Raw genomic sequence first — 14,024 nt, 5'->3', positions numbered from 1 at the left:
CATATCACAGCACCAATTTGAGTCCCAGATGCTCTGCTTCCAATCCAGCCCCCTGCTGATGCAGCTGGGAAAGCAGCGGAACATGGCCCAAGTGCTCAGGCCTCTGCCACCCATCCATTTGTGAGTCATGGATGGAGTTCCAGACTTCTGGTTTTGTCTAGACCCAGCCCTGGCCATTACAACCCTTTGGGAAGTGAATTAATGAATAGAAAGATTTCTTTTTCTCTCTCTTCTCCATTACGCTGCCTTTCAAATAAATAAGACTTTTTAAAAAAAACATGAAAAGCTCCTTAGATAATTCTAATGTGCAACCAGCTTTAAGAACTACAAGTACAGGGCCCGGCTCAGTGGCCTAGCGGCTAAAGTCCTCGCCTTGAACGCCCCAGGATCCCATATGGGCGCCAGTTCTAATCCCAGCAGCTCCACTTCCCATCCAGCTCCCTGCTTGTGGCCTGGGAAAGCAGTTGAGGACGGCCCAGTGCATTGGGACACTGCACCCGCGTGGGAGACCTGGAAGAGGTTCCTGGTTCTCGGCTTCAGATCGGCGCAGCATCAGCCATTGCGCTCACTTGGGGAGTGAAACATCAGATGGAAGACCTTTCTCTCTGTCTCTCCTCCTTTCTGTATATCTGACTTTGTAATAAAATAAATAAATCTTTATAAAAAAAAAAAAGAAGATCTGCAAGTACAAATAATGAAAGATACCAAATACTTCTTCGGCTCTTACGAATAATATTTTTTGGTATAATACAAACAGTTGCCCTATATTTTATCCTTTCCACTCACAAAATTTATGGTTCTTTCTTCTTTATTTTCCAAACCCAAAGGGAAGTGGCACACTGAAGTTGTCAGCCCAAAAAGCAAACAAATAATCCATCAGCAGGTACTTGGACCCCTCTGGGCATCAGGGCAGAACTGACACAAGAGTATCCGTACAGTAATGTAAAACCAGGGAGCTGCAGAGTTCTGCCAAGAAGGCACCCAGCAAAGTGGGCTTAAACCGGGAACAGATTGCAATTTCTGCCCTAACCACTGGACCACATCAGTAGCCTTGGGAAGGTATGTCTGACATTTAATGGTTGGGGTTGGCCAGCTCAAAGCTCTGAGGCCTGTAAGACCCACCCACAGCAAGACAGAGAAGATCTGGAGAGGCCCATGTCATGACAGAATTTCCAGCTGCTCCTTCCCCAGTGGCCAATGCTGTGTTCCAGTGACTGGGCCTTTTCCTCTCCAGGGCAGCCTGGAGACAGGCAGGAGCAAGCAGAACTTGGCCCTGGAGCACACCAAAGTTCTGTGATCACAGGACTTTCTGCACATCAAGAGCTTAGCAACCCACCCCTGCCCACACCACAAGCTCCCTGTGAGTCCCAGGTCCTTCCAGTTTCCCCAAGGAGACCTGCCTTTGCCTGCAGGACCTATTACATCCTCCAGATGACAACTGAACAACAAAAGCCAGAACCAGGCATTTGGAAATACAACCCATGACATAGTCAGAGGACAGGCTGAGCTTGCCCCAGGCCCAGCCAGCCAGCCAGCCAGCCACAGAGGTTGGGGAGAGAGTACCCCAGCCCTGTCTGCTGGATCAGGCTGCTGCAAATGCTATCATTTGCTGAACTGACCCCGATCCTTTGGGGGTCAGTAGCCTTGTGAGCACACAGACATCCATTTCCTGCTTCTCTGGCTTTGGGTGCAATGAGATTCTGGGAAGACAGAGATCTCTCCTATCTTCCCCCATCATCCCAGCACACAGAATTTATTCCAGTGGCTCACTAACTCGGGTTTGTATGCGGTTTACGTTTTCTTTGTGTTTCTGCTTGTCTGTCTTCTCCACTAGACTGTAAACCACAAAAAGGCAGACAGGGTCGCGTACTGCACCTGCACTTGATGGGAAGCAAGTGTGCCGGCTGCATATGACAGAAGCTTCTTAGAGAGGAGAGTCTCACAGTGGTCTCAATTACCACGGAACCAAGCCGCTATTCTACAGGGCACAAAGCCCACTGGGATAGCCAAGGCAGTGCAGAGGGCTGCTTGAGATAAACATGCCAAGAAGAGGGTCAACAGGAGGCCAGCAAGCACACTGCCAGGGGAGGCCCTACAGTACCCCTGGTAACAGCAGCAACTCCCGAGAGGCCCGAATGTCCACTGCTCACTCCTGGAATGAACAGTGCACAGAGAACTTGTTAAGAGCAAAACCCCTGGGTCAGCACTGCCCTGCCTCCTACCAGGAGCTGCTACCACATGCTTCCAGACTTTCCTGGCACCTGCCAGCCAGACCTTGATCTGATCAGAAGCCCAGATCACCTCCTGAGTGATATAACTTGGGGATCAGGTAGGGCATCCCACTATCAGTAACGTAACAGAACTGTCATAAACACTGAGCACCTGAAAGCAACAGATGTGATATCAGCTGGGTATCCAGAACGTGTAGCCCCAGCATCTGCATTCTTGCCCGCTAAACCACACAAATATGGCCTTAGAGGGGCACAGAGATTCCATATGGAAGTGATCAACACAATTCTGCCTCATTCTGCACAGCCACATTTATCATCTAGAAACATATCTCACCATCACATGGCCACACAAGCGTCCTTCAAGAATCCTCCGCTGCCCGACAAAGCCGAGCTGCCACTCACCTCCTCCCTCACACCCCCTACACACACACACACACACACCACAAAGATGAAATCAAATTAGGTCTGTGCCAGGGTGCATACTTAGATCTGGTGGAACATAATTAGGAAAGCCAGGGATGGAATTGAGAATAATTCCTCAAACCCAGGGCAAACTGTGAGACGAGTATTTCTCCACCCTCCCATCCGGCCCAACCAAGTAGAAACACCCGTGCTACCTTGCAGAGCCCTGTCCCGCTCTCTGACTCTCAAGAGTCCTCAGGCATCCAGAGAACACCGGCGCTTTATCCGGATGGCAGCAGGCATCTCCATCGATGGCACCTCCTGTGGGGATCTATGACTGAGTCTCAGTGCACAGAAGGGAAGCCACTCCTGCTGACTCCCCGGGAAGGCTCAGGCAGTCCCCGGCAATAGGGGAAAAAAAGACTTCCTTTTTTTTTTCCCCAACTTCACTTAACTCCTGAGAATTTCACTCCCTTCCTTTCTGGATTTCAATCATTTTGCCATTCCTTGGCAAAGCCTGAGGACAGGGAAAGGAGCAAGACTGCAGACTCAAGGTTCAAGTGATCAGAGCAGGCTTCCGGTCGGTTTTAAAGTCTCAGAACTGTGCGGACAGTGGCCAGAAGGCCAGCCAACAGGATGTGTGTGGCTGGAGTTCCTGGCATGGAGTCTTGGCTTTCATGTTTATTTTTGGATGTATTTTTCTTGTTGCTTTGATGCAAATTTCTGGCCAGGGAAGTAGCCCCACTGGTCAAGCTCCTGGGCTGCCAGAAGCCGGAACAGGCTGCAGAACTAGGAAAACGCAGGCCCCTTGGTATGCGGATTGTGGCCACACCTCAGGTGAGGGTTTGGGTCCTGGGGCACTACCTGGCAGTTTGGGTGGTCCCCACTTTGGACACCCCCAAAGCTACCCAACAATCATCCCAAAACACCCAGCCACCTACCACTGAAGCCAGAGACAGGCAGCCTGAAATGGTTAGCATGCGAAACACAGACAAACCCGCGTACTAGCCGTGTGAGATGTTTATGTTCTGAGATGTTATGTTTTTAGCATTTTACCTTCATCTGCCTGACAGTGGCAGACAGATAGGAGCACCGAGCCTGCTCAAGCGGGGGCAGAAGCCTCTGGAAGGTCTGTTATTCTAATGTGGTTTTCAAAGCACAACAGCAAAGACCCGGCAACTGCTAATGTCTATGCAACAATTCTGATAATCAGAGTGGCTTGAAATATTATTCAGGAAAAAGAGCTTTCCCCCTATGTATTCTAAAAGAGACAGCAAATAGAAGTAACTAAAACGCTTTTTAGTTCCACAATTGCCAACACACCTGGTCAGATCTTCCAAGGAAACAAAGCTACTCTGAAAATAAGGGACTAGAAACCAATAAAACTGCATTTCTTCAATTTTTTTCCTCGTAGAACTATCCTTACTTACTGGCTGTTTTCTTTTCCAAAGACAAGAACACACCCTTACTCCTTATCTTGATCATTCATTTTTACATCTCATAAAGTATAAAATGGATTTCTGATTGGTTAAGAATATTTACCAAGGCCACAAGACACACTAGGGGAATAAACCCATTTGTAGCAATCATGATGTGCAAGCAGCTTTGTGAAATGGATTTCTCTGTCTGCCACGAGCCTTCTGTCTAGCACAGCTAAAAAGCTCCTTTTGCCTGCCTCAAGTCAGGCCACAAAGCTTGCATAGTGCTTTATTGTTAAAGGCTCTGTAAGTTTATTCTGAGGTTGAAATTTTCAAAGCATTTATTCACTACTATGCATTATTACGTTGAACATGCTCAAACATGGTTCACTGCAGAGCAGAATTTCTGCCATAATATTGATGCAGTTGAACTCCAGGGAAACAGATGCTAGGCCACTAGTGCATGGGCCTTTCGGAAATGACCTTTACACATCTGCCTGAGATTGCTTCTCTGGTCTATTCTCCTAAACACATTAGACCCATTACTCCTGTCACAGTTCACATATGTCGGACATTCCCGCCCCTAAATTACACCAAAGCCTAACAGCATCCACACAGGGACACAACTGTGGGCAGCAACTCAGGAAGAGATGTAGACAACACACACACACATGCACACACACACATCAAAAAAGAACCTTTGTGAATGTTCTAACCCCTGGAAACTCCCTCAGAGGAGAAATTCATGGACTTAAATAGAAAATCAGCTTTACACTGATTTTATCAGTGTTATAGTGTGTCAAACTGGCATGCATTTATACAAATACAAATGTGAAACCAAGTTGTGCTTATCTAGGATTTTGTTATACAATGTTTATTTATGTTTATTATATTTAGCTCCCATCTGCCATATACCCATAGTCTCAAATCAACTACAGAACACAGGTCTAAAGTTCCAAGCTGTCATTTAACCTCCTCACTGGGGGTAGAAAACACCACTAGGGTCAAAGTGCTTAAATTATAATTGTCTCAAGAACTAAAAGTGGTAGGACACTTTTAGGAGACTTTTAATTTTATTCTGTATGTAATTCAGAAACGTAACTCTAATCTCACTTTCTTTTAAGTGTGTGTTGTGTGTGTCTCCCAATTTGCCAATCTCTTTTCCCTCTCGAAATGTGACTGAAAATGAAGTTTTATTGCTATATTTTATTAAGTTCTGATATTTAGGAAGCATTCCTGACCAGCTCTGAACAAATGGATCCTCATTGCTGGAAGCTAGGAAGATGCATCCCAACTGACACAGGCGGCAGTCCAGTACCCTCGAATCTGACCATAAATGGACAACTGGAATATGAAGAGGGAGCAGGAGAGAAACTAGTTGTTATTAGGAAGATGTACAGTACACAGGAAAGCTGCAAACTGCAGCTTCAGCTATATTCTTGGGAATATATATATTTTTCTGCTGTACTTGTAAGTGGATTAAATAAACCTTCTGGCTACATTTATGAGAATGAATTTCTTAAAATACTTTGGGTGCTCCCATTTGACTTAGAAAATTACAGACAATGAAAGGACAAAGCTGAATGGGAAACCCAGCTCTCTTATGGGGTTCTCAGAGTCCCCACCTAGGAAAACCGAGGGAACACCTTGGACCTGGAAAGGAAGGCAGCACCCCTGCTCTGTGTGCTCCTGCAGGCCCAAGTACACGATATAAAACATGAGCTTCACTTAGCGTTTAGCTTCTGCTAGGTACTGGTGACTAAGGGCCATACTCTTCAGATAGAAATAACTTAGAATCCTCATGGGAGTGTTTTCACTTTCCATGCCTCTATATCAAATCAAGACACACAAACAAAAAGTAACTTCTAAAAAGTTTGTTGAAATGCACATTATGAGAAAATTATGTATGGATATTAATTTTTTATACCAAGATGAATGGAACTTTTAATTCAATTTTCCCCTAGTTTTGGGGGGTTCCCCTTCTATAAGAAGACAAAGGTCAATTAAATAGTCCCTGTCTTGAAGTCCTGAAATCCTACCAGCTCTCAGTTTTACATTTAGAAGCTCTGATCTCACAGTGATGTGGGCTCCTAACCTTTGCCAAGAACAGAAGTGTTTTCCAGTTTGCCTTTCTGCTACCTTCTTTCTGTCAGTCTCACAGTGCAAGGATCCTGCTACCTGACTCCAAGTCCTTTCTTTTTGTTTTTGACTGATAGATCTAACTGGAATTTCAGTGGACAGTATAGCTTGGATTTTAATTTCGATAACTGATGCATTTACCAATACAATGGATAGACAAATGATAAACTCTACTACATGAAGTAATCAAGGAGTAGATCTTCTGGTTCTCAAATATCTTATTTATAGATGAGCAGAATACAGGCCATCAACAGATTGCCAATATTCAAAGAATGTAGGCAGGGTTATGTAATGGTAATGGTGTCTTCCATTCTGAAATTGCATCTTGACTTGCTTGCTTATCTCATGCCAGCTGTGAGTCAAACAGAATTCTTGTCCTGACAGCACCAATTCTGTGGATCACATACATGGATATTTGACACACTAAAGCCACTCAGCATTTGTGGAATAAATCAAAAATAAAATAAACATAACTCAGGCATCTTTTTTGCAGGAAGTGCTTTAGAATTACACAATCTCCAAGCATCATCATGTACTATCTATGCACAAGCAAGGCCACTTGCACAGTTCTGATTAAAAACTGCTCCGTGGTGGAACTGATGAGGTTTTCATCATTATGCAATGCTGATGGGGATCCTAACTTATGCTGATCTGGGTTCCAGGAACTGGTGAATAAAGACAAGGATCTCACTCATGTCTCCACACGATGAGACAGCAAACCTTATCCACCCTCTCAGGTCTAGAAGCCTCCCTCGGTCCTCCTTGAGGACAGCCCTCCAGATCCAGCGCCTCACTTGTCAATTTCCCCCTAAGGGAAGGGCCTGTGGAAAACATTACTGACACAGGCTCAGATATAACTAACCCAAGAGAAGAAGAGTAGGGCCAATTGACACCAAGAAGCTGCCAAGGAGCTCAGTGTCACCTCTAAGTGCTTTCTTGCCAAACACGTTCCACTCCATCCAGGTAAGCTTCGAGCCCTTACATTCCATTTCTAGGAAACCCTGGGCCAGAGGTGTGGAAACAGATCCTATGAAGAAACCAACAAACCTTGACTGAGGGAGAAAGCGGCCTTTTTTTAACAAGTCAATCTTATGGGCAGTAAGAAGAGGAAGGAAGGAGGATAGCAAGGCTGACTGGAATACACGGTTCTGTAGCAGAGCATGATTTGAAAGGGGAAAAAATAAAAGGAACAGCTACAAAGAAAACTGAGGGGAGCAGGCTTTTGTTAGAGCAGCTCAGATGTCCCCTGAGATGGCCACCTCCATGTCAGAGCGCCTGGGTTCCACTCCTGTTTCCACTCCCAGTCCCCGTTTCCTCATGCGCACCCAGAAGGCCTCAGGTTTTGCTAGCTCAAGTCCTTGGGTCCCCGCCAGTCACATGGGAAACCAGGATTGCCTTCCAGGTCTGCTGGCTTTGACCTGGTCCAGACCCAGCTGTTGTAGGATTTGGGGGAGTGAGTCAGTTCATGGGAGCTCTCTTTCTCTGTGCCTCTCTCTGGCTTTCAAATACTTGAAATAAAAAGTTAAAATAAACATTTAGAAATATTTATTTATTTTTACTGGTAAGGCACATCAGCTGAGAGGAGAGACAGAGAAAGATCTTCCAAGTGACCACAGTGGCCGGAACTGAGCCAATCCAAAGCCAGGAGGAGCCAGGAGTTTCTTCTAGGTCTCCCACATAACTGCAGGGTCCCAAGGCTTTGGGTTATTCTCTACTGCTTTCCCAGGCCATAAGCAGGAAACTGGAAGGGGAACTGGAGCATCCAGGACACAAGCTGGCATGCATATGGGATCCTGGAGCTTGCAAGAGGAGAATTTGCCATTTGAGTCATTGCAGTGCGCCCATGGCATGTTTGGGGAAATCGGAACTACAGGCTGTGTTAGGGGATGTTAGGGCACTGATAGTTTACAGATGGGCTCATTCTGCAGGTGTGCTGTGTGCACGGCACGGGACACTGCAGATCTCCAGAGACCCATGGATGGGCCGGCACAGCCGTTTACAGGAGTCAGCACACCACAAGACTGCAGTCCACGGGGCTGTCAGCTGACCGTGGCCGCACTAACTGGAGGGGAGCGAGTCAAACACTTCTTTTTCATTCTGTTTGAAATTTTTTTTTAAGTAACAAGTTTGTTTGAATGTTCACAGGGAGCAACCTCTCTTGAATTTCCTTCTCAGCACCGAGGGCCCCTAATTAAAATAAAAGTTTTTAATATCTCCACAGAACCTCCTCAAGCAGCCGTCCCCGTCCGAGTCCAGTGTTCACAGCCGAAGTGGTTATAATGACACGCTCCCCGGGTGGAAGGCATTTCCATGTTTCCACCAGTTCTCCAAATTCCCACTTTGAAAAAGACTTTTCCGTTTACCTTTTAAAATGAAAGATCCAAAAGTCTTATTTGCCTCAAGCTTGGTGCCTTTTAATTGACAGGCAAGCTCCCCACACACGCCTCACGCAACCCGACTTCGGATTTTCCTCTCCTAAAAGTGGCTTTTGTCTCTGAACTTTACAGAGCCACTGGAGCTCTTTAATAGTTTCTCAGAGAAGCATTTCAAACAAGCAACCCTGCAATTTATTCACTGCTGCCAAGAAGAAAAGTCCCAGGTGTCACCAGCAAGGCCTTGCGAAGCTTCGTGTGACTTTCAAGGCGAAGCTTCACTCCTCCACCTGCAGGCTGGTTCCCCTAATGCGGCTGCCATTTGTTTGGCTCTGGAGGAAACGATTTGATTACACAGAATTCTCTTTAGATCAAGTTGAAAATCTTTGCCCACACCAGGACAAGTGGTGAAGCCTGCCAGCTCGATGGGGGTGACCCTCGGACGCACAGAGCAAAGGACAAAGGCAAGGAGTTTGCAGAACAGAAAGGGAACATGGGCAAAAGATGCAAGGCCCAGTTAGCACTTCAGACGGCGTCCCTTTGCCATTAGTGCATACAAGATGAGTCATTGCCCATGCTGTTCATCAGTGTGCCTGGCACCCTCAGGGCTGCAGGCCATCTCTGGTAACTGCAGAAGCCCTGGGGCCAGCTGCATCTCCCCACTGCTGTGTCCCCACGCGTCCTGATGTGGCCAAGTCACCAGCCATCTTTGCATGCCTCCATTTCCCGGGCCTTATTATAGGGCACACCACTTTAGAATGCATTTAAATGAAGCAGATGTTAACCCCATTCGTTTCACTCTTCCAGCAGGCACGTCAATGATGATTTTTAAAATGCAAAAGAAAATGTCAAAGTATTTTGTTCCCTGGTTAAGAATACATCTGGGGAAGAGGAGGGAGAAAATGCATAACACACTCTCTGGTCATTCAAGAAATAATTATAAGGTATGTCAAACTACAGAAAATGGAGCAAGCACTAAATTAAAAGAAAAAAGCATGTCTTGTGTCAAAATGGCTTTTTCACTCACTCATTTCACAAAACAAGTTTCAAAAATTAAACTCCATCTCCCCGCTCAGAGCAGGCACATTCAAGCCTGGCAGTCAAGCCATTATCCGTGTGGCAGCTCCCTTGCTTTTCCGGTACAGCATTAACTAGCAACGATGCCTTGGGCTCACCTCCCATAGTGCCTTGAAGTCCTTCTGCTCAATGCGGAGCAGCTCGCTGCTCTCCCGGGTAACAATGGTCGCATGGCGGGGCGTGTTGTCCAGAATGGACTCACCAAAAGCTGTCCCGACCCCCAGGGTACAGATGGTCACAGCATCCTGAAGATACCAAAAACACCGCCATTACCAAATGAAACACTGAAGGGAGGGTAAGATGTCTTCACTTTGGATTCAAGCACAAAGTGAAACAGCCCGTCTCATTGCGTAGCTCAACACGTTTTAATAAATGCACAGGCAAATCCAGACACACAGCACTTTTAGCCTGACTGAAATTCCCATGAAACCCTTCTTTCAAGGGTCATCACTGCCTTGCTTTCCGTTGTCTTCCAGGAGTTTTGTCTGCTGTAGAACTTCCTATAAAAGAAGTTAGACAGGAGCCAGCATTATGGTACAGTGTACTAAGCCACTGCCTGTGACCCCAGCATGCTACATGAGCACCATTCATGTCTCAGGTGCTGCACTTCTGATCCAACTCCCTGCTGACGGTGCCTGGAAAAGCAGCAGAGGAGGGTCAAAGTCCACAGACCCCTGCCACCCAAGTGGGAAAGCCAGATGAAGTTCCAGGCTCCTGGTGCCCACCTGGCCCGGCTCTGACCGGCTACTGTCATCATTTTGGAAGTGAACCTGAAGATGGAAGATCTCTTTGTATTATTATTAAAAAAAAAAAAACAGTAACAGCCAAGGGAGTCAGACCATGCACTCTTGCTTGTGTCTGGCTTCTTTGCTCAATATCACATCTCATAGATTCATACATGCTGTTACACAGGGTGGCTTTGCCTCTTGGTGACAGGAATGTCCCACTGAGTGGCCCACTTGGCTTAGCCACTCTCCTATTGGTGGACTTCAGACCATGTCCAGCTTGAGGCTGCTATGAAGAAGAATGTTAGCAGTCATCTTGTTATCTTTTTCTACAACTACCATCTGCTTTAACAGAAATCTTCTGAAGAGAAACTCAGTTTTGTTTTTTGCTTCTTTTGGTGAGAGGTTGCACTTACAACCTTTAAACAAGAAATCGAAAGAGGACTGTAGCTAGGTCTTACCTGTCCAGAAGAGATGAGAAAGCTGTGGGACCTGGGGGTGTGGGGGGGAGCTTTGCAAGACTCCAGGGTGGCCAGCTTCTAACCAACTCTGAGTATGGATTCCAAAATTTTTGTTATCATGCTGCCCTCTGCAGGCATAACAGAGTAATAGCAGCCCCTGTGGCTGATTTATACAATATCTGACAAAACTGACAAAAGTTTCCTGAAGACCTAAAAAAAAAAGCAATTTTCTCCTGGCATGCAACACTCATGATATTGCTTGAATTTAATCCTAACTAGTTTCCAAGAATGTAAATATCCACTCAAAATTACCTGGATGTTAATTTTGCAAGGTATCATAAACTGATGGAGGATTCAGCAGGGTAAGCTGAGTCAGAAGGTACAGCCTTCTTTTCATGCATCGAATCCCCGATACAATGGGAAAATAGGATTAAGATCACGTTAGTGACTCTGTAATCATATTACTAAGACAAACGCCCATAAGAAACCAGTTCTTTGAACCATGGCAAATTGCTTCTGCACAGATATTACCACACAAAGTCATGTTCAGGAAAATACCATCAATAGTATCTCAGCAAAGAACAAAAGATCAGAGGATTTAAGAAGAGCATGCGAATACATCTTCCAGAAAGATAATCACAAACAAATCCAGCCAGAAAAACAATCCCCCAGAACTGAAATGTCAATACTTGATGAGTTAGGTATTCCTTGAGCGATTCTCTGTGCTGCTAGAAACACAACACAGGTAAGTCTGACAAGTTCTGCAGAGCAGCTTCCCTTGGGTCACCTACCAGCCTACATCTTTCTACCACCTGTATACATGAGAAAGAATCCATTTGCCCCCTGCTGTTCATGAGTTCAGTGCACAGTTCAACCATGAACTTGGTCTTCTCCTGTCTTGCCTCCCAACAGTGACCTGTGCAATTCAACACCAAACAGCACAGACCCACATGTGTGAAATTCACATGAGCCTGTCCATTGGCAGCTGGAAGCTCTTGTAATGCAAACCAAAGACTCGGTTTACTCTTGGATTATTCACTGGAGACTTTAACTTCAGCCAGGACCTTATCAGACTTACCCGATGGAGCCATGGTGGTGTTGCCAGCGGCACTACCTAATGGCTCCACTGTGCCAGGAACTTGTCTGCAAGGAGGGGTTCCTTGCTGGGGGGTGCCCAGAAGGCCTGGGCTAGGATGAGGCATGGGAGCCCTCCACCCCCTGAACTGGCTCCCCCCCTCACACGTGCTTCATTCTAATGCAAGGATAGGAATCATAAACCACAAGGTAGAATCTTAAATCGCAGACTAGAAAACCTCACCAGAAAGGTGTATTAGCTGCACATTCAAGCTCTCTTTTCAGCCGACCCATTCAGGATGGATTTATTCAGAAATCTGAAGGGGTTTAATGAAGGACAGATGGGCCTCCGGGGTGACTGGCACAGGGAAGCAGAACATTTCTTTCCAAAGATCAAGACCCAGCTTTACAGCCCTCAGGTGCTCAGGCCTTCATGACCCTGGACTCTCAGACAGCCTCTTGCAAGGTGCCTGGGAAGTAATTCTCAAACACATTCAAATGACATCTGCTTTAGCAAAACCAACACACAAGGGCACTTAGAAACATTCATGGAAAACAGGAGCTGTGGGAAAAAAAAGTGATGCATGCATGTCAGAACTCTTTTGAGTGGCAAGAAACTTCTCTTTTAATTCCTTCTTTCCACAGATTTCCTGCAGCTCATTCAGGAGTTGCTCCATGTGGACGCTAGGAGGCAGGTCACACAGGGATCGATGCTGGTGGAACACCCTCCGTGTTCTGATCCCTCTTTCAAGTCCCAAACCCTGAGGCTGCACCCCTTTGCCTGGGGCTGAGAGCATTAGCTTCTAAATGCTACCTGGCGACTGCTCTGCAGCTTACACACACTCAGGGAGCCAACCGGGTCTCCATCCCACCTACCAGGACCTCTGCAGAAGGGTTTGCTTGCTGCTCATTTGCAGATTAATATTCTGAGAGGTCGTCTGAAAAATATTCATCATGACACTGAGACTGGGGGAAGCGATCTGCACCCACACAGGGAGTGGGAAGCCACAGACAGGAGCATCCTGTTTGTGGTTAAGCAGCAATTTGCTTTCCCATTCCCAATGGGAAAGGAGATTATAAGACCAAATGCTTTCGGGTCCAGCACAGTAATCTAGTGGCTAAAGTTCTCGCCTTGCACATGCTAGGATTCCATATGGGTGCTGGTCCCAACTGCCCCACTTCCCATCCAGCTCCCTGCTTGTGGCCTAGGAAAGCAGTCAAGGACAGCCCAAAGCCTTGGGACCCTGCACCTATGTGAGAGACCCAGAAGAGGCTCCTGGCTCGTGGTTTCAGATCAGCACAGCTCCAGCCATGGTGGCCACTTAGGGAATAAATCAGAAAGCAGAAAATCTTCCTCTCTGCCTCTCCTTCTCTCTAATTATCTGCCTTTCCAATAAAAATAAATCTTTAAAAAAAAAAAGCAAATGCTTTCAATAAGTAGAGGTACATTCAACAAAGGCTACCAGGGTACCCCGTCTTCCCCACACACACACACTTAGGGGCATTTGAAATTTTCTAGAAGGTTCTTACATACCCCAGCCTGGAGGCCCACCTCCAGCCTGGTCCTCCTACCATCACTCCACCTGAAGACACAGTGCCAAGCAGCTAACATTTTGAAGGTGAGGCATGAGAGAGAGAGAGGAGGGAGAGGGGAAGAGAAAGACAAAGATCAACTCCCTTTCGACTTCCAGACCCTGCACACTTCCTTAGGGTTCCCCAGAAGGAGTACACTCCACACACACACACACACACACACACACACACACACGTTGACACTGGCACTCTCCTCTCCCTCTCCCTTTTACCCTTCAAGCCCCACCTACCAAAACCCACTCCCAGAGAAGCTCTCCATTGCAGGTGCACTTCTGCAGAAACCCAGCACGAGGCTGTGCCAGATGACTTGGTGGCAGAGCCTTGAGGGGATGGACCGACAAAAAAATCAACAGTAAAGAGATACCCACGACCAAGTGTCCCCCTCGGATCTTGACCAGCCGGCCACTGCTGCTCCAGCCCAGTCCTCCTGGAACTCCTCACCAGCCATCCTCCACGCTTCTCACACATGGGCCTGCCTGCATAGGAGGGGAGCATTGTGCGCTGCCCTGGGCCGTGGAGCCTTCCATGCACC

At 46.7% G+C, this 14,024-nt stretch overlaps 1 protein-coding gene across 3 annotated transcripts in view; it reads right to left on the bottom strand.

Annotated features, from left to right (window-relative positions):
• RAPGEF4 (Rap guanine nucleotide exchange factor 4) overlaps positions 1-14,024 on the bottom strand; it is a 339,309-nt gene that overhangs the window by 236,471 nt on the left and 88,814 nt on the right. For 2 of the 3 annotated variants that reach the window (XM_058664642.1, XM_058664640.1), the window contains exon 4: positions 9,738-9,884. Coding sequence is in view for 1 of the 3 variants with exons in the window: in XM_058664640.1 (XP_058520623.1) it covers positions 9,738-9,884 (147 nt within the window). In the remaining 2 variants the exon portion in view is untranslated. Of the gene's footprint in view, positions 1-2,848; positions 2,984-9,737; positions 9,885-14,024 lie in introns of those variants that run through there. The other variant, XM_058664643.1, reaches the window with a different exon arrangement.

Source organism: Ochotona princeps, chromosome 5, assembly GCF_030435755.1.
Source record: "Ochotona princeps isolate mOchPri1 chromosome 5, mOchPri1.hap1, whole genome shotgun sequence".
Lineage (NCBI taxonomy): Eukaryota > Metazoa > Chordata > Mammalia > Lagomorpha > Ochotonidae > Ochotona > Ochotona princeps.
Note: the sequence above shows the minus strand (reverse complement) of the source record. Positions and strands in the feature narration are given on the sequence as shown.